The sequence below is a fragment of the Sturnira hondurensis genome, unplaced genomic scaffold (genome assembly GCF_014824575.4).
Source record: "Sturnira hondurensis isolate 20B ecotype Veracruz unplaced genomic scaffold, ASM1482457v3 Scaffold0004136, whole genome shotgun sequence".
Classification (NCBI taxonomy): domain Eukaryota; kingdom Metazoa; phylum Chordata; class Mammalia; order Chiroptera; family Phyllostomidae; genus Sturnira; species Sturnira hondurensis.
The window spans coordinates 19,109,637-19,135,550 of NW_028076767.1; the positions used below are offsets into that span (position 1 = coordinate 19,109,637).

At 46.9% G+C, this 25,914-nt stretch overlaps 1 protein-coding gene and 1 long non-coding RNA gene across 3 annotated transcripts; one reads left to right on the plus strand and one right to left on the minus strand.

Annotated features, from left to right (window-relative positions):
• On the plus strand, nt 1-10,784 carry BPIFA2 (BPI fold containing family A member 2). 2 transcript variants are annotated; one of them, XM_037043869.1, is made up of 9 exons: nt 1-104; nt 1,119-1,276; nt 2,921-3,065; nt 3,718-3,825; nt 5,109-5,255; nt 7,591-7,672; nt 8,764-8,827; nt 9,700-9,783; nt 10,590-10,784. In XM_037043869.1, exons 2-8 carry the CDS (start codon nt 1,141-1,143, stop codon nt 9,741-9,743), a joined length of 726 nt encoding a protein of 241 aa, XP_036899764.1. In that variant the 5' UTR covers nt 1-104; nt 1,119-1,140; the 3' UTR covers nt 9,744-9,783; nt 10,590-10,784. The 2 variants fall into 2 exon arrangements, with proteins under 2 accessions (XP_036899764.1, XP_036899765.1); XM_037043870.1 differs by having other exon boundaries at nt 6-104; nt 1,128-1,276.
• Nucleotides 7,634-25,693, minus strand: LOC118985370 (uncharacterized). The gene is made up of 3 exons (XR_005066108.1): nt 25,622-25,693; nt 14,397-15,116; nt 7,634-7,840 (listed from the first exon to the last, which is right to left on the minus strand). It is a non-coding gene; the product is annotated as an uncharacterized LOC118985370 (long non-coding RNA).
• Nucleotides 25,694-25,914: the final 221 nt, after the last annotated feature.

Sequence of the window (25,914 nt, forward strand, 5' to 3'; positions counted from 1 at the left end):
GTCTCCCATCCTGTGGCCACCAATATAAGGGCCAGCACCATCCAGAAGAATGCTAGGAGACCGTGCAGGGAAACAAGGATTTGCGAGCATCCTACTCCAAACCTGTGAGTGGTGGGCTTCCCCCTGAGGTCACCCCACAAGGTGGTCTCCAGTAGACTTTGGGAGCAAGAGCCAGAGGACTGGGGCTGCCTGGGTTAGCTAATATTTTGAACATAGCAAGTGAAGAGGTAGATAGAGATTGTATTCAGGGAAGTGTCAAACTGATGAGCAATGCAGGGTCACGACATGGTGGCCATGTATTTGTTCATACTTTTATTCAGCAAATAGTTATTCATTGAACTGCACTGGGTGCAGGTTTTTTTTGGGGGGGGGCTGAGGATTCAACAGTGAAATGTCACAATTCCTCCTCTAAAGAGTTCACAGCCTGAGGAGAGGGGAGAGAATCATAGGGAGGAGAGGGGAGAGAATCATAGGGGAAAAGGGGAGGGACTCACGTGAATAAGTATAAAGGACACATGGACAATAATTAAGGTGGGGGGCGGAAATGGGAGGGAGGTGGGGAGCACTGGGTGGGGAAGGGCAGGGAATATAAAACAGAAAACTACTTGAATAAGAATTTAAAAAAAAATGTTCACAGCCTGGTGACAGAGGAGGACAGCTCATCATGTCATTGGTACTCAGGACACTCAGCAGAGAATGAAGGCAGAAAAATGGGGGGGTGAAACCCCCTAATCCAGACTCTAGCGAGGGGCATAGAGTAGGCTTCATAGAGGACGTGTTGTCTTCCTGAAGCCAGAGAGTCTATAGGATGTGACTTGGGTAAAAAAATGCAAAGAGGAGGACAAAATTTCCAAGCAAAGAAGCCAGCATGTGGAAAAAGCCTTTTTGTAAAAAGATCGACTTGTAGTCAAGAGTGACTTCAAACGCAACTTGTCAGCTCACTAGCCATGTGTCTCTGGGCAGGTTGGTCTAGCTTCCCGACCTGGGCTGCCCATCCGGAAAGCAGGAGACAGGCGCATCTATCTTAAAGGGATAGTAAATGTAAGAACGGTAGGGTTCACTAAAAATTCCAATTCAATTTTCCTACTAGCTAATTCTCACTCCTGTTTCTCCTATAGAATATCCAGGTACCAAGACAAGATGTTTCAGCTTTGGAAAGTTGTTCTCTTGTGTGGCCTGCTTACCGGGACCTCAGCATCGTTGTTGGGGGACCTTGGCAGTGACCTAAATGGTGTTGTCAATAAAGGACGTGAGATCTTTGAGGATACAGTTCAAAGTGAGTTAGTAAGATTGATGATGGGTGGCAGCCAGGACCCTGCCTCCTAAACACTACGTTTCATTACCAGGGGCTGCCACCAGGGGCCGCCCTTTCTGAGTGGTTTCCTGGGGAAGGTGGTTGGTTATTCACTTCCTGGCTCATTCACTTATTATTTTTCTACAAACAAGCAATGCTTAAATGAATATCCCTTTACATATTATATCATGGCAAACTTTTTTCAACAGATGAATAGGATAAGTGCCTAAAAGTGATATTTCAAAAGTTCAGATATGCACATTTTAAATTCTAGTAGTTGTTGACAAATAATCCCCTATGTTAACATTTTCTCCAGCAGTTGGTGGGAATACCTTTCTCTCTGCTCCCCCAGCAGCATTGGTACGGATGATGTAAATGTTTGCCAGTCTCATAGGTGAAAGATTGTAATTCATTTCACTTTACATTTCTCTAATTATAAGAGAATCCACTCACATTTTCATATTTGTAGCTTTTTACATATTTTAATGTAAATATGTTGTTCATATTCTTAGCATATTATTTCTGTTGGGTTGTTTACTTTTCTTACTGATTTGTATTAATTCATTAGAAGTTAACTCTACCTAGCCTAGGTAGTTGTATCCCAGCTTTTATAGTTAATTGAATCTCTTTTTTTTAAATTCTGATTTCTTAAAAGAACTTGGCTCTCTCTTCCTTTTCCAAAAAAAATGATAAACATCTTTATAGGAGTTCAGTAACTCCTGTAAGTGGCTGCCTTTCAGATATTGTCAGGCAACCTTCAAAGATACAGAAGAGATTCCATCTTCAACTTCACTGCTGAGAAAACTAAGCTCAGAAACCGAAGTGTCTGGGTTAAGGTCACCCAGTGAGTTATAAGACCAGACACAGTTCTATTTAAATTGGCATCCTCGGTTTGCATCGTTATGACCAGGTAGATACTGTTCATTGCACAGCTGAGTTGTAGTGCTGTGATTACATATCTTCTCCGGTACAGTCTTGTTTTTCCTTGACTTAGTAGTTGCCTTGCTGTTTCTCACTGAAGTTATTTTATGCACATCTCCTTAACTCTTTTCCTGTGCACCATTCCATACCTGTCATGTCATTTATTCTACCGAACACTGATCTCCTGCTCCCATGTGAACTCCTGCTTTCTGGGCCTGTTGCAGGATTCTCTTCCTCTGACAGCAGGTTGTCACTTTTATGGGTGCGAGTCATATTTTTTCTTGATTCTAGATTTTCCATATTTTAGTTTACTCTCTCACTTTGACCTAGTTTCTGAAACTCGTGTGGACATCTCACTTAGAGCAAGAGACCCTCCAAGTCACCACTAGAAGTTGCTGTATGATCATTATCGATTGCCTGGCTAATTGACTGATTTCTTTGTTGATGAATCATGGCTATGTATTAGCATGAAGACAGCATGGAAGGACGAGGGGCTCTGCGACCGTGTGTCTTTAGGCAGGTTTCTTAAGCTTCTCATCCTTCATTTCCTCATCTGCAAAATGCAGACAATTTCAAGATCTACCTCACTGAGTTGTTAGGAAGATTAAAGGAAATAACATCGGCAAACAGTCTTATCTAGTGCCCGGTGCACAGTAGGTACTTCATAAGTGGTACATAACACTAAATAGTGATTGTTTTTGTCAGCTGTGGCTGGAAACCTGAAGAATGACCTTAACAACCTTCAGAACTCCAAGCTTGGGCAACTGGCCGGGGAGGTGTTACAGAAAGCTGAGGAGCTGTTGTCTGGTGCTGTTTCGAAAGTCTTGTCAATTAACAAGAGTGTTCTGGGGTGAGTAGGTGCTTCATGGTGGAGATCTTTGCTCTCCATAACTTTGGGGAAGGGGATAAGTTTAAGATTAAAGACAGAAAGGTAACAAAATTTGTCTTCCCACAGAACCAAGGTAGTCTGAGGCCAGGTCCACCAGAGCTTGACTAAATTACAGGCGGGGCCACAGAGCCATTCTTGGTACCCTATGGGTTTCAGCTTCCACATTCTGTGACTTCAGGGTCAGGATGAAGGTTCTCTTCACTCACACCTCCATATGTTCGCTGATACCTGGATTCCCTTTTCCAGGGACTAAGACTTTCTTTTCCACATATTGCTGAGAATAAAATTTTGAATCCCCTCAGAAGAAATATAACTGAAGTCTTCACACCCACTGGTTTCACACATAAGAGTTTTTCAGTAAACAGTGGTGGGTTCAAATCCTGGCTCTGGCAGTTATTCTTCCTTGGAATCTGGGAGAAATCACAACTGTCTGATCCTCCGTATGCCATGCTATGAAATGAAGACATTCAAACCTCTGAAGAGGATTACGGTAAAGACCAAAGAAAGCAAAGCTGATGAGGCCCAACTGCCTGGCATGCTCCTGGTATAGAGACGTGCTTGACCAATGGGTTTCGATGAGGAATGACAAGAGTGAATTCTGTTTTTTGCACAGAGTGAAACTCGCTCATGTCAACATCCTGGATATCAAAAGTAAACTGACTGCTGATGGGGACGGACTTACCCTGAGCATCCCCATCACCGCGGACATCGAACTGGACCTGTGAGTATGTGTTAGAATCTGGAATCGGGACAGGCAGTGCAGGGTAGCCAATGGGTCTCCACACAGGAAGCAGGCACTTTTGCTGTGCTGCGCTGTGGCCCAATCTGTAAATAAGGGCCGTTTCTAAGCTCTAAAATCCTACCTTCTAAAAAGTTCTAATAAACTTTGGCCATAACTAAGTCTTTAAAAAAAGAATCCTCCATTAAATGCATTTCTGGAATCATAACATTTAGTTAATAGTCAAATTTGCAAAAATGGAGAAGACATTTACAACTCTTTGGCGCATTTTTCTCTAGCATTATTTTGTCTCTCAAGATTCTCTTTAAATAACAGTAACCATTACAGATAAATGCATATAGTGGTGTGTAGTATAATAAAGGGCATGTGTGAAAAATATAGTTTTATACTTTAATTTATTTTAATTGAATTTATTGTGGTTATAGTTGGTCAATAAAATTATGTTTTAAGAGAACAGTTCTAAAATGCATTGCCTGCACCATTGCGTTGTGTGTCCACCATCCAAAGTCTAGTTGCCTTCCATCACCATTTATCTTCATGCAATCCCCCTTCTCTCTGGGAATCACCATACTGTTGTCTGTGTCCATGAGGTTTTTTGGTTTTTGTTTGCTTGTTTGTTGCTTAATTTCTTTACCTATTTCACTCATCTCCCCAGCCTCTGTCCTTCCTGACAGCTGTCAGTCAGTTTTCTCTATCCATGAGTCTGCTTCTGTTTTGTTTGTTTATTTTGTTCGTTAGATTCCACGTATAAGTGAAATCAGATGGTTAAAAACTATCATTTTAAAGTATATTAATTACTTAAAAAGAGAGAGTTAAGAGAATGAGCACCTGTGGAAAAATCTTTGTAAATTAAGCACAGTATCATTTCATCATCCTTTAGCTATGAGAACTTGGGTTAGTGACTTAACCTCTATATCAATGCTTCCTCATTTTGAGATACGGATAATAGTGGTGCTTTCCCTTCATTGTCTTGATGCAATAATTAGATGGTTTGATCCAGGCAAAATGCCTTTTATAAGTGCCTAACATAATTTCTGCTCAATAAATGTTAACTATCATTATTTTAGTTATCAGCGTAATTCTCTAGAAAAATTTCATATGAACCAAACCTACATGGCCAAGAAGGAGCACGTAATATAAATATGTGAATCCCATAAAAAACATTAACAAGGTTGACATTATCCACAGATATCCTGGATAATGTCCACACAGGCAAGTGGAAGGTCTTCCAGACCTCTCTTCACAGCGGATCTTATTTCCTGCAGGCCTGTCATTGGAAAGACAGCTGACCTGAAGCTTTCCGTGGACCTCTTGAACAGTGTCAAAATTGAAACCAAGGATGGCAAATCCAGCGTGGTCCCGTCAAGTTGCTCCAGCGACCCAGCTACCATCTCATTGACCTTGCTGGATGGGTAAGTCCCACCCACTTCAGTAGAGCTAGGCTCTCAGGTGAGTCAAGGACCCCTAAATTTAGCCCTATACCTGGGAGGTGACACAATGTGGTGAAAACAGGTTTAGGCTCTGTAGTCAGACAGACCTCGGTTCAAATACCAGCTCTGTTACTAATTTATAACCTTGTAATAACCTCTCTGAGCCTCAGTTTTCTCATCTGTAAACTGAAGTTGACAATAACACCTACTCATAGGCTGCTGAGCTAACCAAGTGATAAAATACAAGTGTTTAGCATAGAGTCTGGCATAAACTAAGCTCTTAATAATAATAATATCCGTGCTGACTTTGTGTCTCTTTGTTGTCTCCATTATGACCAAGACAGGAGTGTTGACATCTCCAGCTATAATTGTGAATTTGTTTATTTCACTCTTCAGCTCTACCAGAATTGTGCTTCTTGCTTTTTGAAGCTCTGTTGTTAGGGGCATGCATATTTAGGATTGCTATATCTTCTTGAAGAAATACCCCTTCACTGCTATGCCGACATCAATCACCGACATCGATTATACTTACCTTCTTGCCTCTGGTTGGGAGGGGGAAGAGGAATAAATGCCCACCAAGGGCTCTAATTTCAGATTGTCCCCAAATCATTCTCCACCCACTGGAAAGTTCCTGAAATGGTATCTTGAAAACATAATCCTCTCCATTAAAATCACTGATCCCTGTTAATCCACGAAAATCTGCACCTTAAACTGTGTGATTAAAAGAGCCGGTTTGGCCCCAGGAAGAGGGTTGAGGGAGAAAAGGCCACCCTGGCCATGGCTGGGAGAGGAGAGATGCTCTGGAAGCTGAGGGCTGGGGCAGACTGGCCTCGGCAGGGAATAAGCCTGGACCTCGGCAGAGGTCAATCCACCCTACCCCCATCAGGGTTACCTGAAGACCCCCGTGAAACCAGAGAACGGTTCTAAGGCCTGCTCTTGGTTGGAAAGGCCTGAGCTCCCCTGGGTACGCTTTGCCCCGGGAGTTCATCCTGCCACTCTGGGTCTCCATGTCCTCATCTGTAACACGGGGGAAGGCATTCCACCCTGCCGCTCTAAGTCCTCTCAAGGCATTTCCTCCCACTTTGGACGAAATCCCAAGTCCTCCCCATGGTCACCCAGGCTCTGCGTGATCTGTGCCATCCTCATCTCACTTCATTCCCCCCTTGTTCACCCCGGGCAGACACACTAGCCTCTGCTCTGTGCCCTGGTCCGCTCTTTCCCACCTGCAGACTGGTGCACAGCTGTCCCAGCTACTGGAATACCTGTGCTCCCCTCCACTTCAATGCCCTTCTCTTCCTTCAGGCTCTAAAATGAGGTTCCTCTCAACCTCTCTCAAAAGTGTCTACTCTCACCCTTCAGAGTTTTTGTCACAAGTTGTCATTACACCTTTAATTGTATGTTCACTTCATTCATTCTCTCATCTACAAATGGACTGAGTATCTGCTATGTCCTGGCAGGCAGTGTTCCACGCTCTGGAGACTTTGTTGGCTGAGAACAGGCAAGGACCTGTTTTTGTGGGGCTTACTGTCCTGAGGGAAAGGCAGACAGGCGAGCACTCAGTCCATCGATAAAGAGCTCTCAAGCAATGTGTCAGATGGCAGAAGCCCTAGGCGGAGCAGCACACGTATCAGGGAAGCATGATGCAAAGCTCTCCCTTCAGGGAGCAGTGAGAGAGGGCTGTCTTGTGGAGGTGACAGTTGTGTTTGGAGCTGAAGGTGGGAAGGAATCAGCCTCAGCAAGACTTGTTTAAAGTTTAGGTGCCAGGTTAGGAGTTGTCTGCACTTTGCTCATCCTCGTGTCCCCAGCCTAGCTTGGCCCCTGGCATGTAGTTCCAGCTCTGTAACATTTGTTGAATGAACTGGGTTGTGATGAGACTCTCATGAGGTTTTGGGATGAGCTGCTACTCCAGACAGAGGGTTGTAAGTGATGATTCTTCTGGATAGAGGGAGACTCTGTCTGTGCTTAGAAAGACACCTCGACTCTGGCTGGTGTGGCTCAGTGGACTGAGCTCCTGCCTGTGAATTGAGAGAGATCGCTGGTTGGATTCCCAGCCGGGGCTCATGCCTGGGTCTCTGGCATGTGAGAGGCAACCGAATGATGTATGTCTCACACACCGATGTTCCTCTCCCTCTCTTTCTCCCTCCCTTCTCTCTAAAAGTAAATATATACAGTCTTTCTTTTTTAAGGCATCTCAGTGGCCCTGGGTTCGTTTACAGGCCTTCAAGGTGCTCCGCCATCCCCCACCCTCTCCCCAGCCCCTCCTGCTTGGCAGCTCTGCCCATTTGCCCAGGCTTCATTAGTTTCCTCTCTTTTCCAGACGCAATGAACTGGCCAACCAACTCGCAGACACTGCATCCAACTTCCTGAGTGAGACGTTGTCCGCCCTGGTGGAGAATCAGGTGAGTCCTCCACTCCTGGGTGGAGGATGTGGGGCTCCACCCCAGAGCTAGTCCTGGTGGGGGCAATGCGGCCTTTACAGGCCTAGGTGTACTCTCCATGCCCCTTTCCTTTTGAGGTGCAAACTTCTCACGGGACCGGCAGCTGGAACCTGCCCCGCGTGGCTCAGCCTGGAGGGATGGGGGAAGGGGAGCAGAGGCCCGGCATTAGCTGAAATCACTGAGTCCCAAACCTGAACTAACTATCTATCATATTTATATACTACCTATCTGTTTTTAGCTAATGTTTCCCTTTAGTCAACCCAATTTTACTTACTTAAATTTATTTAAACATGCTTATTTTTAAAAGGAAACTTCATATCCTTGGTATAAATAGAAATTAGTATCACTTATAATCAAATTAATTTTAAAAATAAACACAAACCTATAGAATAGGTTTTTTATTTGCACATCATCCCAAATCATATGTGCCTCGTGCAGGACTCCTGGGCACCCTACAGAACCATGGGCACTGTGTGCCCACAGTTCCAAAGACTCTGAAGCAGTTATTCTGGAAGGGGGCCAGGAACCTGGGTGAAAGAAAGGACAATCCTCCTGGTGTCCTTGTGATTCAGAGAACTAGAGTCTCACTGCTCAGTGTGTGGCCCTCAGGCCAGCAGCGCAGGCCTCGCCTGGTAGCTTGTTAGAAATGCAGACTCTCAGGCCCCACCTCAGGCCTATGGAAATGAACTTTGTATTTCAACCAGATCCCCAGATAACTGTAAGAAAATCATTAGAAACACTGCTCTATGGTTCCCAGGTCCTATTGGACTCTAAAACTCCAGGTCCCCGAGAGTGCAGGAGCCTGCGATGTTAATGCTCAAGATTCTTAAGGTGCTAGGACTTGAGGTTGTAGGTTTCAGAACCCTAGCACTCTAAGGTTCTCAGATTTTGGACTTCTAACTTTCTAGTGTTCCAGAATCCTAAGGGTCAAAGGTCCTAAGGTCCCATGTGAAAAGTAGCTCTGTGGGTGGCTGCCAGTTTGCTCCCGGTTGATAACAGATCTGTCCTTTTTCCTCCTCCTCCCTCTTCTCTCCCCCTCTCCCCTCTCTCAGATTTGCCCATTGATCAGCCTCTTTGCCAAATCACTGGGTGTGAATTACGTTGAGAATACCATCGGTAAGTCATAGTCTGGGGAAGTGAAGGCATTCCCTATGCAGCCTTCCCAGGGTGGGCATGCAGCTCTGCGCCCACCCCACAGGCTGGTCTGGGCAGGGGATCCTAGAGAAGAAGAAACTAACATCCTGAGCAAGTTGGGAGGGTGGAGCTGGAAGGGTCCTCGCAGAATGAAAGGGGTTCTGTGGGCTGCTGAGAGCTCCCTCCTGTTATCCGTCGGCTGACCCACAGAAGCTGCGTGACAGAATAATGTGAGAAAGAAAATGGGCCAGATCTGAGTTCAAACCCTGGCTCTGCTACTTAGCAACCATAGGACCTTGATGCAGTGGTTGTGCCTCTTTGAGCCTCAGCTGCTCCCGAGTGAAACAAGATTATAAAAATTGTGGGGTTGGTGAGTGGATTAAAGGAAAAGGCTTAAAGAGCCTAATATCTGGTGAGCATTGCTAATAGGCACCTTCCTTCCTCTCTTCCTTCTTATGAGGTGCTGAGGCTTCCCCTACCACTGGAGGCTTCCTTTAGCCTTCAGGTCTCCAGGCATGGTCGGGTTGCTGGGAATGTTGGAGAAAAGGAAATGGGTTAAGTGAATGTGTCAGAGTTCTGGAGCTGGCCCTTCTATAAAAATAGCCACAGGTCCAGTTCCTTGGGCAATCACTCTGCGATCTGAATGCACCCTCTCATTGGATTCTCACAACAGCCCTGTGGGATAGGTACCATTTTGTGCCCATTTTACAGATGAACAAACTGAGGCTCAGGGAGGTGGAGAGACATGCCTGAGGTCTATGGCTGTCAGGCTGACCCACTGGAGAGTGGTAGGCATTGGGGTCTGGTTTCTAGTTGGTGGAGACTGAGGCCCGCTATTGATTTTGTTCTTCCAGCTGCACTTGTGCATGAACTCTCAAAGCATCAATCATCTGCCTAACGAGGGCACATGAGAAGGACTGCTGTCACGACCCCCGCTGGTGAGGCACCAGGCTGTGTGCCCCATGCTAAGAAAGGATGAGGCTCTTCCTCAGGGGAATGTGGTAAAGCCAAAGCAAAGCTTGGGTTCTCTTGTTTTGCTTGCAGCAAACTGGGTTCTGGTCTTGCGGATCTTGGTCTTGGACTAAATCCTGACCCTAGTCCCAAGCTGCTCCCTGATCCTGGTCTCACACTAAAACCCAGGACCTAATCACATAGCTATACTGAGCCTGGATCCTAGCCACAGGCTAAGCTTTGGCCCCAGTTATTGGTTAAGCCTTGATATTAGTCACAGGTGGGGGCCTTGACACTGACCTCAGACTAGTCCATGGTCCTCATTATGTACAGAGCCCCAAACCCCAACTCCAGTGCTGGGCTTTGATCAGTTTTTTTAATTTTTTAATTGGTTTTTAAAGAGAGAGAGAGAGAATCACTGATTTGTTGTTCCACTTATTTATACATTCATTGATGGTTTCTTGTTATGTTCCCTGACTGAGAATTGAACCAGCAACCTTCATGTAATGGGACAATGCTCTAACCAACTGAGCTATGCAACCAGGGCTCTGATTAGTCTTTTTGCCATTATTCCCAAGGTGAGGAGAGGGGAGGGTGAGGGACTAAGGATGTTTCAATGTCAGGTGCCAAAGAAAGACCCCAAACCATGGGTACCAGTCCTGTCATCAACAAGGCCTTAGACCTCACAGGGAATTGTGGGAAAGAACTTGGGCAGCAGCTGGGTGGTGAATAGCAGGTGTGCATAAGGGCCCCTTTACTGTCCGTGGCCTAACTCCCTGTGGTTTCCTTCCAGATTACTTCCCTGTTGTCAGACCTTGTTTCCTCACAGCATCTCCCTTTGGGAAGATGCTGCCACCATCTGACTGGAGTGAAAGCCTGAGTCCAGCCAGAAGGACCCCTCTCAGCTACTCCTTGGCTTCACAGTTGACACAGAAGTCTCTATGCTTGTCACCCTCCACCCTCAGCAATTAAAGCTACTTCAGCATCCTCCTTGTGACCCGTTGCCTTCCTTCCATCTGGGATTTGGCGAGGGAAGTGTAGCTAGGGCAGCAGAGACCTGGATCCAGAACTGGAAGACACATCTGTGACTATCCAGCCCACCTTCTTGTTTTACAAATAGGGACGCTGGGCACAGAGGGCCAGTGTGTGGCAGTGTAGAACCTTTGACTCACCTACTCACACATTAAGTGGGTACATAGAGAACACCTACCCTGGTCCAGGCAGGAAGTGGGAACAGGACAGCCACATTCTTGTGACGACCCCATCTGGTGTTTCCCTCCATTCCTGTACCCCCAGGGACTCTGAGAGGACTTGTGGAGGATTGGGGGGCACCTGAGCTGGCTGGATGCAGGAGTACAAGGCAGAGTGATGACGCCAGGTCAGAGGTCTGGGCCACATTCCAGCCTGCCCTTCCATGTCCTTTGAATGGCCAGAGTTCTGCTGGGGTTGAAATCTCTTCAAGTACTACCTGAGAACACCCATGGTCTCCAGTCCCCAGATCTCATCCATCTCTCCCATTGCTAGTCCTGAGCGCCTGTGCACCCACCTGGTGGGCCGCACAAAAAAGCCCCACCTGCTTGGTGAGGCCAAGGGCCCTGGTGGTGTTCAGCTGTCCCATGGAGACCAGCTCCCCTCTCTGCCCAAGGGCCCTCCATCCACACCCCAGCACTCAGCTCTCCCCCAGGCTGCACCGGGCCACGATCAAGACAGTTTATCACCGTTTGTGCTAAGACAACCACCATCATGGAGGGCTGCCTTTGCTGGAACATGTGTCCTCATTAATTCTTCGCAACATCCTTATACCAAATACTGTTGTTGTCCCCAGTTGACAGGTTAGGAAACCGAGGCTCATAGAGGCAAAGTGACTTCTCAAGGCCACCCAGTGAGCAAGTTGCAGGGGCAGAATTTGAACCCACACTATGAGTGCCTTTGTTCAGAGAGGTGACATCCAAGCTCCCTGGCGCTTTGGCCACCTCTCGCCAGATCTCGGCAGGCCCTGTTTTCTTCTGCCCAGGACAGAGGAGGTCTTCCTGAGGCTGTTCTTCCTTCACCACATGCAGGCCCTCAGTTTCACACCGCCCATTCCCCAGTCACGTTCATTTGTGCAGACACGCCACTTGGTCCACATGCCAGCATCAGCCCCATGTCAAGATCCCAGCTGCCTCTTTTTTCCAGTAGGGCACCTGACTCTCCCCCTCAAGAGGCCCAAATAATTTTTGCCCCCTTTGCCCAGTGGCCATCTCGTTACACTGCACAACTCTGTGGAGGAGGGACTGCTTTCGTCCCCACAGGAAACTCAGGTCCAGAGAGGCCAAGGCCGCGCAGAGACCTGCACCCAGCTGCCGGTTCTCCCAGGGACCTCTGGAGAGGGCTGACTCACAGGTCAAGTCATGTCAGGGGCCCCTGAGGCCCTTGGGGGGGGGCTGAAGGGGTCTGGAGCACCCTTGTGAGGACTGCGGCTCAGGTTTGCCACAGGGCACCTGTCTACAGGGCAAGGCCCAGAAGTTGGGCATGTCTAAGCTCAAGTCAACCCCAGCCACTTCACCTCTCAGAGTCTCAGTTTTCTCACCTGTCGAATGGAATTGACAGTAAAACCTCCCTCTTTAGGCTCTTGTGGAGATTAAAGGAGCCAATGAGTGAAAAGTGTGTAACCAGGACCTGACACCTAGTGAACACAAGATGAATCTCAGCCCCTGAATGCTGAATTACTGTTGTGCCTGCTACCCTGGTGTTTGTTGACTGACTGATGAAAACCCAGATTTGGTAGAGACCTGTGGTCCTGGAGAATCTTGGGTTTCCAGCTTGTCTTTATGGAAAGACTGCTCCTCAGTGATCATTCTTCTCTCCTTGCCTCAGGCTTAGCAGTGTGCATGCCCCCCCAGCCAGAGACTACATTTCCCAGTCTCCCTTGCAGCAAGCATGGCCATGTGACAAAGTCTAGCCAGTGGCATATAAGCAGAAGTGATGCTACAAATTCCACTTTGTGCTTTAAAAGAAAAGAGGGCTCCCTCCTTTTCTCCCTCCAGACCTCCTTTCCCCCTTCTTTCCAATTAGAAACAGGAACAAGTGGAACAACTGCCTGAGCCCAGAGGTGGAAGCTGGGCACTGGGAATGGCACTACTGCTCCAACAGCCCCTGACCACCCACCTCTCGGCTCTCTGGCAGAAAGGAATGAACTAACTCACTTAAGCCATTGCGTTTTGGCCGCTTCTTGTTAAGCCTGTTTTGTCCCTGTTCTACCTGACTCCTTTTGCCAATGGCATGCTGTGTGACATTAGGCTGCTTCCTCCTCACCGCCGCCTTCTTCTGGGGCCACAGGAAATGACGGTCAGCTTGCAACTGTTTCCAAAGTTCTAGTAAGTAGGTGTTAGGCTTCCTATCAATCTTAGTTCATCTACTGCTGTCTCTGAAAGGTCTGACCATTATGTGTCCTGGTCACCCACACTGGGGTGCTGTTTGACTCAGACACAGGGGAAGTCTTGGACACCAGCTGCACTCCTTCCTGCTGCGGTGAGTCCCTGCCTCCCCTAGACTCACCACCATTGCCATCCATCATTAATACGGTGCCCAACATGCAGGGCCAAGGTAGCCAGGCGGGATCCAAGGGAGCAGAAGGGGCTTGCTGCTGCACCAGATCCCTCATTCCTGCCTAAAGCACTCAGCATCGGGGGCTGAGTATCGGGATTCAACATGGCCTGGCGCTTGCCCAACCCCCGCAGGGTCTGTACTAAGTCTGTGCGGGACTGCCATTTGGCCACAGTGTCTGGCATGTCTCCTGCGTCCACCCAGACAGTATGAATCGCAGCCGTGACCCACTTCAACAGAGAAGGCGATCCCTGCCCCCTTCTGAGCCTCAGGCTATTCTGCAGCCATTGGCACAGAGAGGGGTGCGTCGTGATGGAAGCTAACTTTCTCCTCTCACTGTCAGTGCACAAGATGCAGTCCACCGCTAAATCCCGAAGGCGTAAGAGCCATGCTGCCAAGGGGTCCCTGGGCCTCTGGTGAAACTGATTCCCGAGATCGACTAGTTCAGACTGCATGTACAGAGGATAGGTTTTGTGCTCAAGCATCTGGAAGAGGCCAGCCAGATTGCCCCCAGGCATCCTCGGCGGCTGTGACTTCAACTTTTGTATCACTGCTGGGCAAGTGGGTGAGGAACCCAGTTCCTTCCCACCACCATTCTCCCCCCACTCCCCGCCCCAATTGTTCACTGCAATCCCAGAGGGTATCACCACTGCTCAGCCATTCAGAGGTCTTCCTCCAGGGCGTGAACCAAGCCTCCAGAGCTTCCTCTCCTCGGAGTTCATGTAACTTCACTGCTTCTCGAAGTGGTCTCTGTCTCAGCTTGCAAAGCTGAAAAAAACACCCAGACCCTCACCCCCCAACCCCCACTGTCGCCTGGGCACTCGGCCTCTCCAGGGTCTCCCCTACCACCTACAGGGCCTTCTCTACCTTATCAGACGCAACACTAACATTGGGCCAAATCTGGGGGGATTCCCACGCTGCCAGGAGTCTTGCCACTGGATACCACATACTGGTGACCAGCCACCCTTCTCCAGACCCTGCTCCAAGGGGGTTGACATCTCCTCCATATTCATACCGTACTGTGGCAAATCCTGCTGGCACCGACTGTTTTGTGACTGGTCCAAGCTGGGCAGGTTCACACGGGATTCGGGCAGATGGCAGAAAATTTGTGGAGCTGCTGGGACGTCTGACATGCTTTTATTCTGGGGTGGGGCCATCCATGAGCACAGCAAGCGGTGAGTCATGTGGTGGGAAGTCCCAACTTCCTCACACACTAAATGCACACAGAGCTGACAAGGTGCCAATACTGACCTTCAGTTATATAACAGAGCGTCATTCTATGCTGGCGGGCCCCTACTCGAGGTTGTATGAACACAGCTAAGTTACATTTGTGTGGACATCCAGATGAGGGAACCTGACTACTCCCTTTTCCCTACGGGCAGTAACCAATTTGAATCTATGACAAACCTTTGTTCATGCTGTTCTATCCACGCGGGGCGTCTTTCCTTCTGTGTCTCCAGTGAGCTAAGCCCTCCTCAGCTATAACACTGCTCGTCAGTCACCTCCCAGCTAAGTGGGGGCCTCCCCTCAATGCTTCCCTGAAAAAGACACAGTGCTTTTGACTTACAGGTCTTACCAAGCTCCCTTGTCATTATTGTCCAACAGAGACAGAGTGCTCAGAAAATGTCAGCTCCCATCCTTGTGGTTTTCAGCTTTCTTACTTATCTCTCTGTGAGATGCTTGAGAGCAGGTGCCTTCCTCTGCTCAGCATTCAGTGCCCAGAGAAAACCAGATACTGTACAGGTACTAACCAATGTTGAGTGAATGAATGAGTAGATGAATGAATGAAGTATTTCTTGATTATACAGACACCATCTCCAGGATTGCTGAGCAGATGGGTGAATGGGAAAATTCTGGCAACCCAGGATGGGGGCCTATAGAAGACTTGTCATTATTTTCTGTTAACTAGAGCCAGATACCTGGCACTTGAGAGAGAAGTGATGGGCTATGGATCAAATGCATGGCTTCCAGGTGAGTAGAGCTAGGATGTGGAGTGGGTACAGCCAAGGCCATTCAACCCCACCAGTGACTAACAGGGCCAATGAAGGGGAAAGGGGACAGGTGGAGAAGTGAGGAAACATTCTCCCACTGTGAACCTGGCACTGCCCAGACTAGCTCCTCACTCACTCAACCCAGACCTCAAAGAGGAGTGAGGGATTTCTGGAGGTGGTGGCACCCCATGAAGAAGGTCTCAGGTCTCAGGGAAGAGGAGGACACTTTGAGGGGATGAGGGGACTGACAGACCTAGGGAGACCTAGGGAAAATGGAAAATCACCAGGTGGGAAAACCGTACTGTGGGAAACTGTAGCCTGGGAAAATGCCTGCCTGGGAAATGGCCTGCCAACCCTACCGAGGACAAACAGATGCCCGGCTATGACTGGGGTCTGGGATCAGCCTATCCAGCATAGCAGGATGCAGCTTTAACTTGAGCCTGACAAGATATATCAAGAACAATGGGAGCCCTGGCTGGCATAGCTCAGTGGATTGAGCACAGGCCTGCGAACCAGAGGATCGCGGTTCAATTCCCAGTCAGGGCACATGCCTGGGTTGCAGGCCAGTTCCCTGCAGGCCAACTCCCAGAAGGGGATGCACGAAAGGCAACCATACATTGATGTTTCTCTCCCTCTCTCCTTTCCCTCTAAAAGATAAATAAATAAATAAAAACTTAAAAGAAAAAGAACAATGGGGACTTCCAGCTAAGATGGAGGCACAGGTAGACACACCGTGCCTCCTCCCACAACCAAAAGAAAGACAACAACAAATTTAAAAACAAAAACAACCAGAACTGACAGAAAATTGAACTGTATGGAAGTCCAACAACCAAAGAGTTAAAGAAGAAACATTCATCCAGACCAGTAGGAGGGGCAGAGACAGGCAGCTGGGCAGAGAGGACTCGAGGCAAGGTGGTGACTGGCGGCTGGTGGACTTGGTGAGGCAGCAACTGGCAGACTGGGCAGTCCCATATCCAAGTGCAGATAAACTGGGAGGAACAACTAGGGATCCAGACAGACCACACAACCCAGGGTTCCAGCTCAGGGAAATAAAGCCTTGGACATCTGATTGAGAACACCAGTGGGGGTTGGGGTGGCAGTGGGAGAAACTCCCAGCCTCACAGGAGAGTTTGTTGGAGAGACCCACAGGGTCCTATAATGTACACAAACCCACCCACCTGGGAATTAGCACCAGAAGGGCCCAATTTGATTGTGGATAGTGGGGGAAGTGACTGAAAACTGGCAGAGAGCGAAGCAAGCACAACTGTTCTCTCTTGGACCCCTCCCCCACACTCGGCATCACAACACAGTGACGTGGGTTGCCCTGCCCTGGTGAACACCTAAGGCTCCCCCCCTTACTATGTAACAGGTGCACCAAGACAAAAAAAATGGCCGAAATGAAAGAACAAATCAAAGCTCCATCCAGAAAAAATACAACTAAGCGATGAAGAGATAGCCAACCTATCAAATGCACAGTTCAAAACACTGGTGATCAGAATGCTCACAGAATTGGTTGAATATGGTTGCAAAACAGATGAAAAAATGAAGGCTATGCTAAGTGAAATAAAGGAAAATATACAGGGGACCAACAGTGACAGGAAGGAAACCAGGACTCAAATCAATGGTATAGACCAGAAGAAAGAAATAAACCTTCAACCAGAACACAACAAAGAAACAAGAATTCCAAAAAATGAAGAGAGGCTCAGGAACCTCCAAGACATCTTTAAATGTTCCTACATCCGAATCATAGGGGTACCAGAAGGAGAAGAGAAAGAACAAGAAATAAAAAACTTATTTGAACAAATAATGAAGGAGAACTCCCCTAATCCGGCAAAGGAAATAGACTTCTAGGAAGTCCAGGAAGCTCAGAAAGCCCCAAAGAAATTGGACCCAAGGAAGCACACACCAAGGCACATCGTAATTACATTAGCCAAGATTAAAAATAAGGAGAGAATCTTGGAAGCAGCAAGAGAAAAGGGGAGAGTTACCCCCAAAGGAATTCCCATAAAACTATCTGCTGATTTCTCAAAAGACCTTACAGGCAAGAAGGGGCTGGAAAGTATTCCAAGTCATGAAATGCAAGGACCTACATCCAAGATTTGCTCTATCCAGCAAAGCTTTCATTTAGAATGGAAGGGCAGATAAAGTGCTTCTCAGATAAGATCAAATTCAAGGAGCTCATCATCACCAAGCCCTTATTATATGAAACTCAGAGGAGGAGCTCTGACCCAGCCCTGAGGTAAGGGCAGCCAGGGAAGGCAGGTGCTGATTGAGATGAAACTGAAAGGATGACAAGGAGAGAAGGGAGGAGAGGGCCTTGCAAGCAGAAGTGACCAAATGAGGGATGGCTGGGAGGTCACCTAGGGGCCTGCCAGCCCTGGATGCTGCTGCAACCTAAATATGTGAGGGTCAAATGGAGGTCAGAGCCTTTAATGCCACACTGAGATGATTTAGACACGATCCTTTTATCCAGGAGCTAATTCTTTTTTTTCTTCTTAGCCCACTCTCAAAAATTGAAGACCTCAAGGAACATTTGTCTAGGTGGATGGATTCCATATTTGCCATAAAAGAAACTAATTCTGATGTAACTGGTGTAGAGAGAAGTCTAATGACCTCTAGAACAGTCACTTAACATCTCTATAACCTTTAACTGGTTTCATAGATATGTTAAATAGCTGTGGCCCTGCTTTGAGCCAGGGAGAAGGGAGTGACTTCCATCCAAGATGTAACTGGGAGGCAACTCCCCCTGGTTACAGAGCCTACATGAGAACCTGGAGATGATTGGCTCCACACACCCGGCCACGCCTGCCCAGACTTACTAGGCAGCCCAGGAAAGCAGTAAAATACAGGAGTTCTGGCGAGTGGAGCCAAAGGTGGGAGGAGTGGGAAGTGGGGCTGCAGAAGAAGATTAGCGCTGGGATTTAAACCCAGGCGTGGAAGCCATGACAGGAATCTCCGTGTGGCTCTGGCAGAGAATTGCCAGGCGGATTTAGCAGGGGAGAACCGCACGGCTTTGGGGCTCCCTTTGCCACACAGCTTAGGAAGCCAGAAAACAAGATGTAGCAGTGATGCAGAGGTCTCTCTTAGCAGTTCAGAAAAATGTAGGAGAGACACTGCAGGAAGGACAGGGGTGAAAGGACTCTTGATGGTGGGCCATGAGAAGGTGCCATGTGGTTTCGTAATAAGAACTGGAGCTCCTGGTGACACAGCTGATGGTGCCAGGAACTGAGGGAGGCCTGCAAGGTGAGCATGGATTACTGAGAAGAACTGGGGGCTTCTATTTCTCTTCCTGAGATATGGTACCCTGGACCAGGCAAAGGAGGGAAGGAAGGACTGTGTACGTTTGTGGGTGTTTTAAGGGACTTTAGCATTTTAATGAAGACATTAAGTCATTACTCTTAAGTCTGTATAACTTGAATAAATAATTCCTTTTCTTTTCACCAATCTCTAACATGGGGAGCTATAATTCTCTGGCAATGGGCAAGGTGAACCCCAGGAGAAGGGTCCATTTGGTAACATTGTGGGACTCCTTCCCTGGTGGCCAATCAAACAAAATCATGGGCGACCACATGCACAGTAAAAGCCTGCCAACACTAGCCAGGAAGGATCCGCCTTGTAAGAATAGAGTCCCTCCAGCCCATGAGGTCAATCTCTACGTGAAGTTGGCCTGCTCCCATGTTCTCTGCTATAAACTCTGGATGTCCGGTTCAATTCTTTGTCCGGATCACCAAGATCCTGGTTACCTGTGCCCAGCTGTAACATTAGGAGTCTTGGCACAGGCGATCATGACCACGCATCTGTTTCAGAGTTGCAGAGGCTGGGATTCTGTAACACTGAAACATTTTTTAAAAGATGTATTTGGCCCTGGCTGGCATAGCTCAGTGGATTGAGCGCAGGCTGTGAACAAAAGGGTCGCAGGTTCAATTCCCAGTTAGGGCACATGCCTGGGTTGCAGGCCAGGTCCCCAGTGGGGGCCACATGAGAGGCAACCACACATTGATGTTTCTCTCTCTCCCTTTCTCCCTCCCTTCCCCTCTCTAAAAAATAAATAAATAGATAGATAGATAATAAAAATCTTTTTAAAAATTCTTTAAAAAGATGTATTTGTTGATCACTTTTAAAACAACAATAATAATTTCATTGCATTTTAACAAAATGACCTATCTTATAAAAAATAAAACATTGTTAGTAAGAAAAATCAGTATGTTTTACATTTTTAGAAGTCTCTGTTATGGCTGGCTTCATAGAAAAATAGCTGGATTCTCACATCTTCTCTTCAATCTCTTGCAATATGGCGTATCATGGAGTAGAAAATTCTGCTCTTGTGGGAGAATGAGAGTAAGGAGGCAGATAACAGATTTATACTAATTTAGAATTTGTTTGGATCATGAAGACCCTCTGGGAAAGGACTTGGGCCCCCTGACCCGAGACAGTTCTTAGAGAACAACTGAGCTAGGTACTAGGAAGCCAAGGAAGTTTTCTGAGCCAGAGGGAGAGACAATCTCAGCTAATCTCAGTTTCAGGAAGTTTCCTTTGGCAGGTCATGTGTAGGGTGGATTGAGAGGAGACAAAGGCCATGGCTGGGCTGTAGACAGGGAGAGAGGGAGGGCCAGAGAAGCCTCTCCCGTGGCCTGTGCCCTTTGTTGTCCTGGGCGTCCCCCAGACTAGGATCTGGGGCCAGGGCTGATGGCTCAGAGGCCTGCATCCCGCCCTCCTCAGCTTGGGAGGGAGAGAGTGTAGCAGGAAAGAGCAAGGCTTCACCTTCGGTTCTGGAAGGGGGAACGAAGCAATTCTCTTTGGCTCCTATCCAAGGTTGGCAGGAGAAGCCAACCTTTGCCCCTTTTGTCCGGCAATCGTGTGCCTATCCAGCTGACCCTCTGCCTGCAGGCGTGGCTACTAATGGAGCCACTGACAGCAGCACCTGTGGATCTGGACGTCAGGATGCTGATGGAAGCTTCCAGAGAGTTACCAAACGTGATCCAGCAATGGTGCTCCTTGTTAACTTGCCCAGAGAAGTTGAAAAGCATTAGGTACACAAACTCCTGCACACCGGTATTTATGACAGCTTTATTCATAATTGCCAAAGCTCAGAGCAACAGGAGGCTCTTCAATAAGTGGATGGATAAATAAACCTGTGATCCATCCACACAATGGCATACTATTCACCACTAAAAGGAAATGAGCTATCAAGTCATGAGAGGGCAGGGAAGTACTTTCAATGCATATTACTAAGTGAATGTGAAAAGGCTTCACACTGTGATTCTAAGTATGTGACATTCTGGAACAGGTAATACTATGAGACAGTGGTTAGGTCTGCAGTGGCAAGAGTGAGGGGAGATGAATAAGCTCAACCCAGAGGGTTTTTAGGGAAGTGAAACTATGATGCTGTAATGGCACATACATGTCATTATACACTTGCCCAAGCCCATAGACTGTACAACACCAAGAGTGAACCATCGTGTAAACTATAGGTTTTGAGGGATTATGATGAGTCAGGGTAGGTTCATCAATGGTATCAAATATCCCACTCCAGTGTGGGGTGCTGGTCATGGGGGAGGCTGTGCCTGTGTGGGGGGCAGGAGGTGCACAACACAGTTGTGCACTTTCTGCTCAGTTTTGCTGTCAACCTAAAGCTACTTTAAAAGAGTGAAGTTCATTTTTAAGCCAACAACAATGTGCCAGGGTGGAGGCTCCAAGTCTGGCATTGTGTTTTCCCTAGACCCTGGCCCCTGTCTGCTCATTCAGCCTCCTCTCCTGGGCTTCCTTGTTCATATTCTACAAAGAGGAGGTACACAGTGATGTTTCAGTGGGTGGTGGCCCTGAAACACCTGCTGGAAACCCTTACTCTCCAATGACCCAAGTTAAAATGGTGTTCAGCTCTCACCTGTACTCATAGGGAGCAGATGTGCCAAATGGGGTCAAGTCCTGGGTGACAGCTTGGCGCTGGCATTTGCCTCCTGATTGTGAATCTTGGCTCTAAGCTTCTCAGAGCACAGACTCACTGCTTGTAATGGGAATCTTAGAGCATCAACCCCTCCCCCCCCATAGGGTTTGGAGAGGATGAAATCTGCAAAGCACATAAAAAAGGGCCCAGGGAGACAGGAAAATGGAGACACAGCTCCTAAGAGCTGACAAATTAGAAGCAGAAGCTGTTATCCTCAAACCTAGAGCTGAACAGAGCCCAAACAGCCAGCTTTGGGGTCAGAGAAAGACTGATTTCCGCCAGGGATATCTGGCACAGCTTCTTGGTAATGCTGAGATGAGAGCAAGACTTCAAGGAACGGGTCATGTGTTCATTTATTCATCTTTTTTTTTTTACCACAAATGTATGGAGAATTGACTGTCTTCCAGGCAGGCCAACAGAAAAGGCCCTGGGGAAGGAGGGCTCAGGACATCCCAAAGAAACAGGGAGTAGGCAGCAGCAGACTCAGGCTGCATCTGAGGATGGCGGGTAGAAGATCAACATAATAAGGTCCCCATGGTTGGGACTCTGTGGGTGTCCTATTTTTGCCCGGAATAGTGCAATGACTGATGTGGCAGACAGAGAAGTGTACCACTCAATTGTCCCTTCAAGAAGCTCTATCTACCACAAAGAGGGTAGTTGGCTGACCATGTATCTATATCATCTATATCTATATCTAGTCACACAGAACAAAGACTAGAGGGAAAAGAACCAATGTGTGAGCAATGGTTATCTCTAAATAGAGGCATTGTTTTATTTATGCATTTCTTTATTTATTTTACAAACATGGGTTATTAGAGTAATATGAAAGATATTTTTTTTTATTTTTTAAGATTGTATTTATTTTCGAGAGATGGGGAAGGAAAGGAGAAAGAGAGGGAGTGAAACATCGATGTACGGTTGCCTCTAGCACACCTCCTACTGGGGATTCGGCCTGCAACCCAGGCATGTGCCCTGACTGGGAAACTGGCAATGCTTTGGTTCGCAGGCCTGCACTCAATCCACTGAGCTACACCAGCCAGGGCTGAAATACATTTTTTAATACTTTTTTGAAATTGAGGCTGAGGGGTTGGGTGCCTCAGCTTTTGAAGCAAAGGATGGAGAACATCTGTCTTCGGGGGCAAGCCTTCTCAGTGCAACACAAAAGTGACCCTCTTGCCCACAAAGGAGGCCTCTCAGATCTGCTCTAAAAGAAATTTGTGATGTGGTGGCAAGGTTACAAGCTTGGGCATAAGGCAGAACTCGATTTAAATCCTGACTCTACTCTAGACTAGCTCTATGACCTCTGGTGAAATTTTTTCGCTCTTGAGTCTTAGTTTCCTCATTTGTAAAGTGGGACTAAGTCGCTTTTATATCATAAAGATGCTATAAGGATTCCACAAGCATTTGTGAAAATTGCCTGTCAGCAGTAACTAATGCTAGTATTATTACAGACGGGAAAACAGGCCCAGAAAGGGCATGGGCGCTGTCCATTGTCAAAGAGTGAGGAATGGGCAGAGCCAGGCTCCCAAACTGACGCTCCCAAAACTGAGGCTCCCAAAACTGAGGCCAAGGCACCCTCTTTCTCGCCTTCACTCACAGCAGACTGAGTGGTTTCCTCAGTCACTGTTCCTTGAGTCCCCTCATTCATGGTACAGATGACAACACCAGGTCAAAGCAGGACACAGTAAATGAAAGACATTTTGAAAGACGTTTTATGACATTCATGATACACCGTTTGAAATATGTTATTGACTCATCCGGCTTAAGCGAATCCCTTCCTCCTTAACTCCTGGAGCCTTCTGTGCAGAGTGTTTGCTTTGGAGTTGTTAGATGGACGTGATGAGATGGAGGGCTTTTCATCCTTGCCCAGCTGTCCATCACTCAGTGTCCATGCTGAGGTCTCACCAGGTGACGGGCTCACTCCCATACCTAGTCCAGGCTCGGTGCCTGAATGTCTCCCATCTTTACCAATTCAGTTCTCAATCCAGTTGTTCATGGAAAAAGTGTCTCAGCTGTTGAACAAAAAACATCGGTTTCATGCTGACTCCTGTATGGTCAGTCACGTGACTCTAAGGAGACAAACAAAAGGAAGAAGGCACAAGTGTGAGCCAGTGTACCGCTGTACCTCTCATGGCTAACATCTCAGGACATGGGGCTATGAATATTTCCCTGGTGTTTTTTTTGTTGCTGCGTGTTATTATTAAATACATACAGTAAGTCACCATGGTTCCCAAGAAGGTTAGTGATAGCAGCAAAGTGAAAAAGGAACATTGTGAGAACAACAGTAGAGCTTTGAAAAAATAATTGCCAAGTATGATAGAGATGCTCACGTGTCTGATCTGTCTCCCAGTGTGGCATGGTGAAATTGACAATTAGCACAATTTTACTACATAAAGAGACCACGAAGAGTGCTGATGTTGCTAAGGTGTGAAAATGCTCACAAAACAGCAATCACAGGCAATTAAAGTGGTAGAAAAATTATTGCTGGACAGAAAACTGTACTTGAAAAATAATTAAATAAAAAAATTGGGAAAAAAGAAAAAGAAAAATTATTGCTGGTTTGGATCAATGAAAAGCAGTTAGGCAGTGATAGAATTTTGGAGGCAGTGATATGCGAAGAAGCAAAGATGCTGCGTGCTGACCTCCTGAAAGACAGCCCTAAACTGAGTGCTGAAAGTGATTTGTTTAAGGCCACTAGGGGGTCGTTCGATAAATGTCCAACCAGTACTGATGACTCTCATTTCACAACTCTTCTCTTCAGTAAGAGAAAATTCCTCCGAGGTCATTATTGTCCTTTTTTTAACTACCAATAGAGCAAGGGTGTCATCTTATAATTTCTTCATTAGTTTGTGACTGTTCTTCTTCAGAGTAACTGTCCACAGAAGTTTTCCCCTTTATTTTATTTTTTTAATATTTTTATTTATTTATCTTTAGAGGGGAAGGGAAGGCGAGAGGGAGAGAAATATCAATGTATGGTTGCCTCTCATGTGTCCCCTGCCAGGAACTGGCCTGCAACTCAGGCATGTGCCCTGACTGGGAATCAAACCGCAATTGTGTGGTTCACAGGCCCGCGCTCAATCCACTGAGCTACACCAGCCAGGGCCAAGTTTTCCCCTTTATTAACTAGAGTTTTAGTGTTTTCTTCTAAATTTATAATAGCTTTTACAATCTTTAAGATTTTTTAAAAATTTAGGCTGACATCACCAATTACCTGAATCCAATGGTCATCACCAGCCTATGTTATATCGTGTCTTCTACATTCGTGAATGTCTATTTTGATTCACCTCCTAGTTGTTCACTGTTTCAAAAAAGATCAGGGTATAAAATTCTCTCTTTTTAGAAATCCTCACGCAAGGATATGTTTATTGACGAGAGAGAGAAACATCAGTCGATCGGTGGCCTCTCATACAGGGATCAAACTGTTAAACTTTTGATGTTCAGGATGCCGCTCCAACCAACTGAGCCACCTTGCCAGAGTGGAATTCTTTCTGAGCCTTTATAGGTCCAGTATGTCCTCCTATCATGTTCAAACATAGGTGAGAACCAGGCGAGGTATGGCATCCTTGACTCACAGTCATCTTCCCCTAGGAAAACTCTGTGAATATGGTTTCTGTGTCTTCTGATTGTTGAAGAGAACAAGTCCTTCCTTTGTGGGAAATCTGAGATCTTAGGCTGAACGTGGTAGATCAACTTATTCAGGTGCAGTCTTTTTATGGAATAAAGACGAATACTCTTTGCTTGGGAATTAGGTTTACCTTCACCTATAAGGATTAGGGTTGAGTCAGGACGACAAAGACAACTTTACACTGCCATTTTCTGCCAATTCCATATCCCCCACAACTGATGAATGACATTATACTATTCCTCTCCACGAAGGCATGACCATCCAGCTGAGGAGATAAATTCTATCGGAGCATTGGATAATCTGGGAAATGGAAGGAAAGATGTGAGCAGGAAAGAAAGAAGTCAGAGTTGGCTACAGTAGTCAGGAAGGGCTCTCCAGACAAAGCCAGAGGGCTGGAATGAAAAGGGTTCCATTTCTACCAAAGCTGGAAGGTCATTCCAGGAGAGAGAAACAAAATAGGCACAGAGACAGCAGTGAGGGGGTGACAGTGATGAGGGAAAGGTGATTTAAATTGAAAGATCAATTTTAAGGAGCTATAAGAAGCAGGTCAGAACAGAAGAACAAGACTGGGCCATAGAGCATTAGGCGAACAAGGGGTAAACTCTAAGCAGTTTGGGGTCAATTGAGTAAAGTGATATGAAGAAAGAAGAGTTTGGATAAAATTAATCTATTTTACAAACCTCTTTCATTTTTCATTTGGATTTACCCTGGTGACAAAATTGATTGTGAAAAACAAACAGAGAAAACTAAAGGTCCTGCTAATCAAGAATCTGGGAGATCGCCCTGGCTGGTTAGCTCAGTGGATTGAGCGCGGGCCTGCGAACCAGAGTATCACAGTTCGATTCCCAGTCAGGGCACATGCCTGGGTTGCAGGCCAGTTCCCAGCAGGGGACACATGAGAGGCAACCATACATTGATATTTCTCTCCCTCTCTCCTTCCCTTCCCCTCTAAAGATAAATAAATAAAATCTTT

Excerpts from the sequence above, each read along its gene's own strand:
- BPIFA2 (XM_037043869.1), top strand. The coding sequence starts at position 1,141 with ATGTTTCAGCTTTGGAAAGTTGTTCTCTTGTGTGGCCTGCTTACCGGG. Across the intron at positions 1,277-2,920 it reads CTTTGAGGATACAGTTCAAA|CTGTGGCTGGAAACCTGAAG; the intron begins GTGAGTTAGTAA and ends TGTTTTTGTCAG. Across the intron at positions 5,256-7,590 it reads TCATTGACCTTGCTGGATGG|ACGCAATGAACTGGCCAACC; the intron begins GTAAGTCCCACC and ends TCTCTTTTCCAG.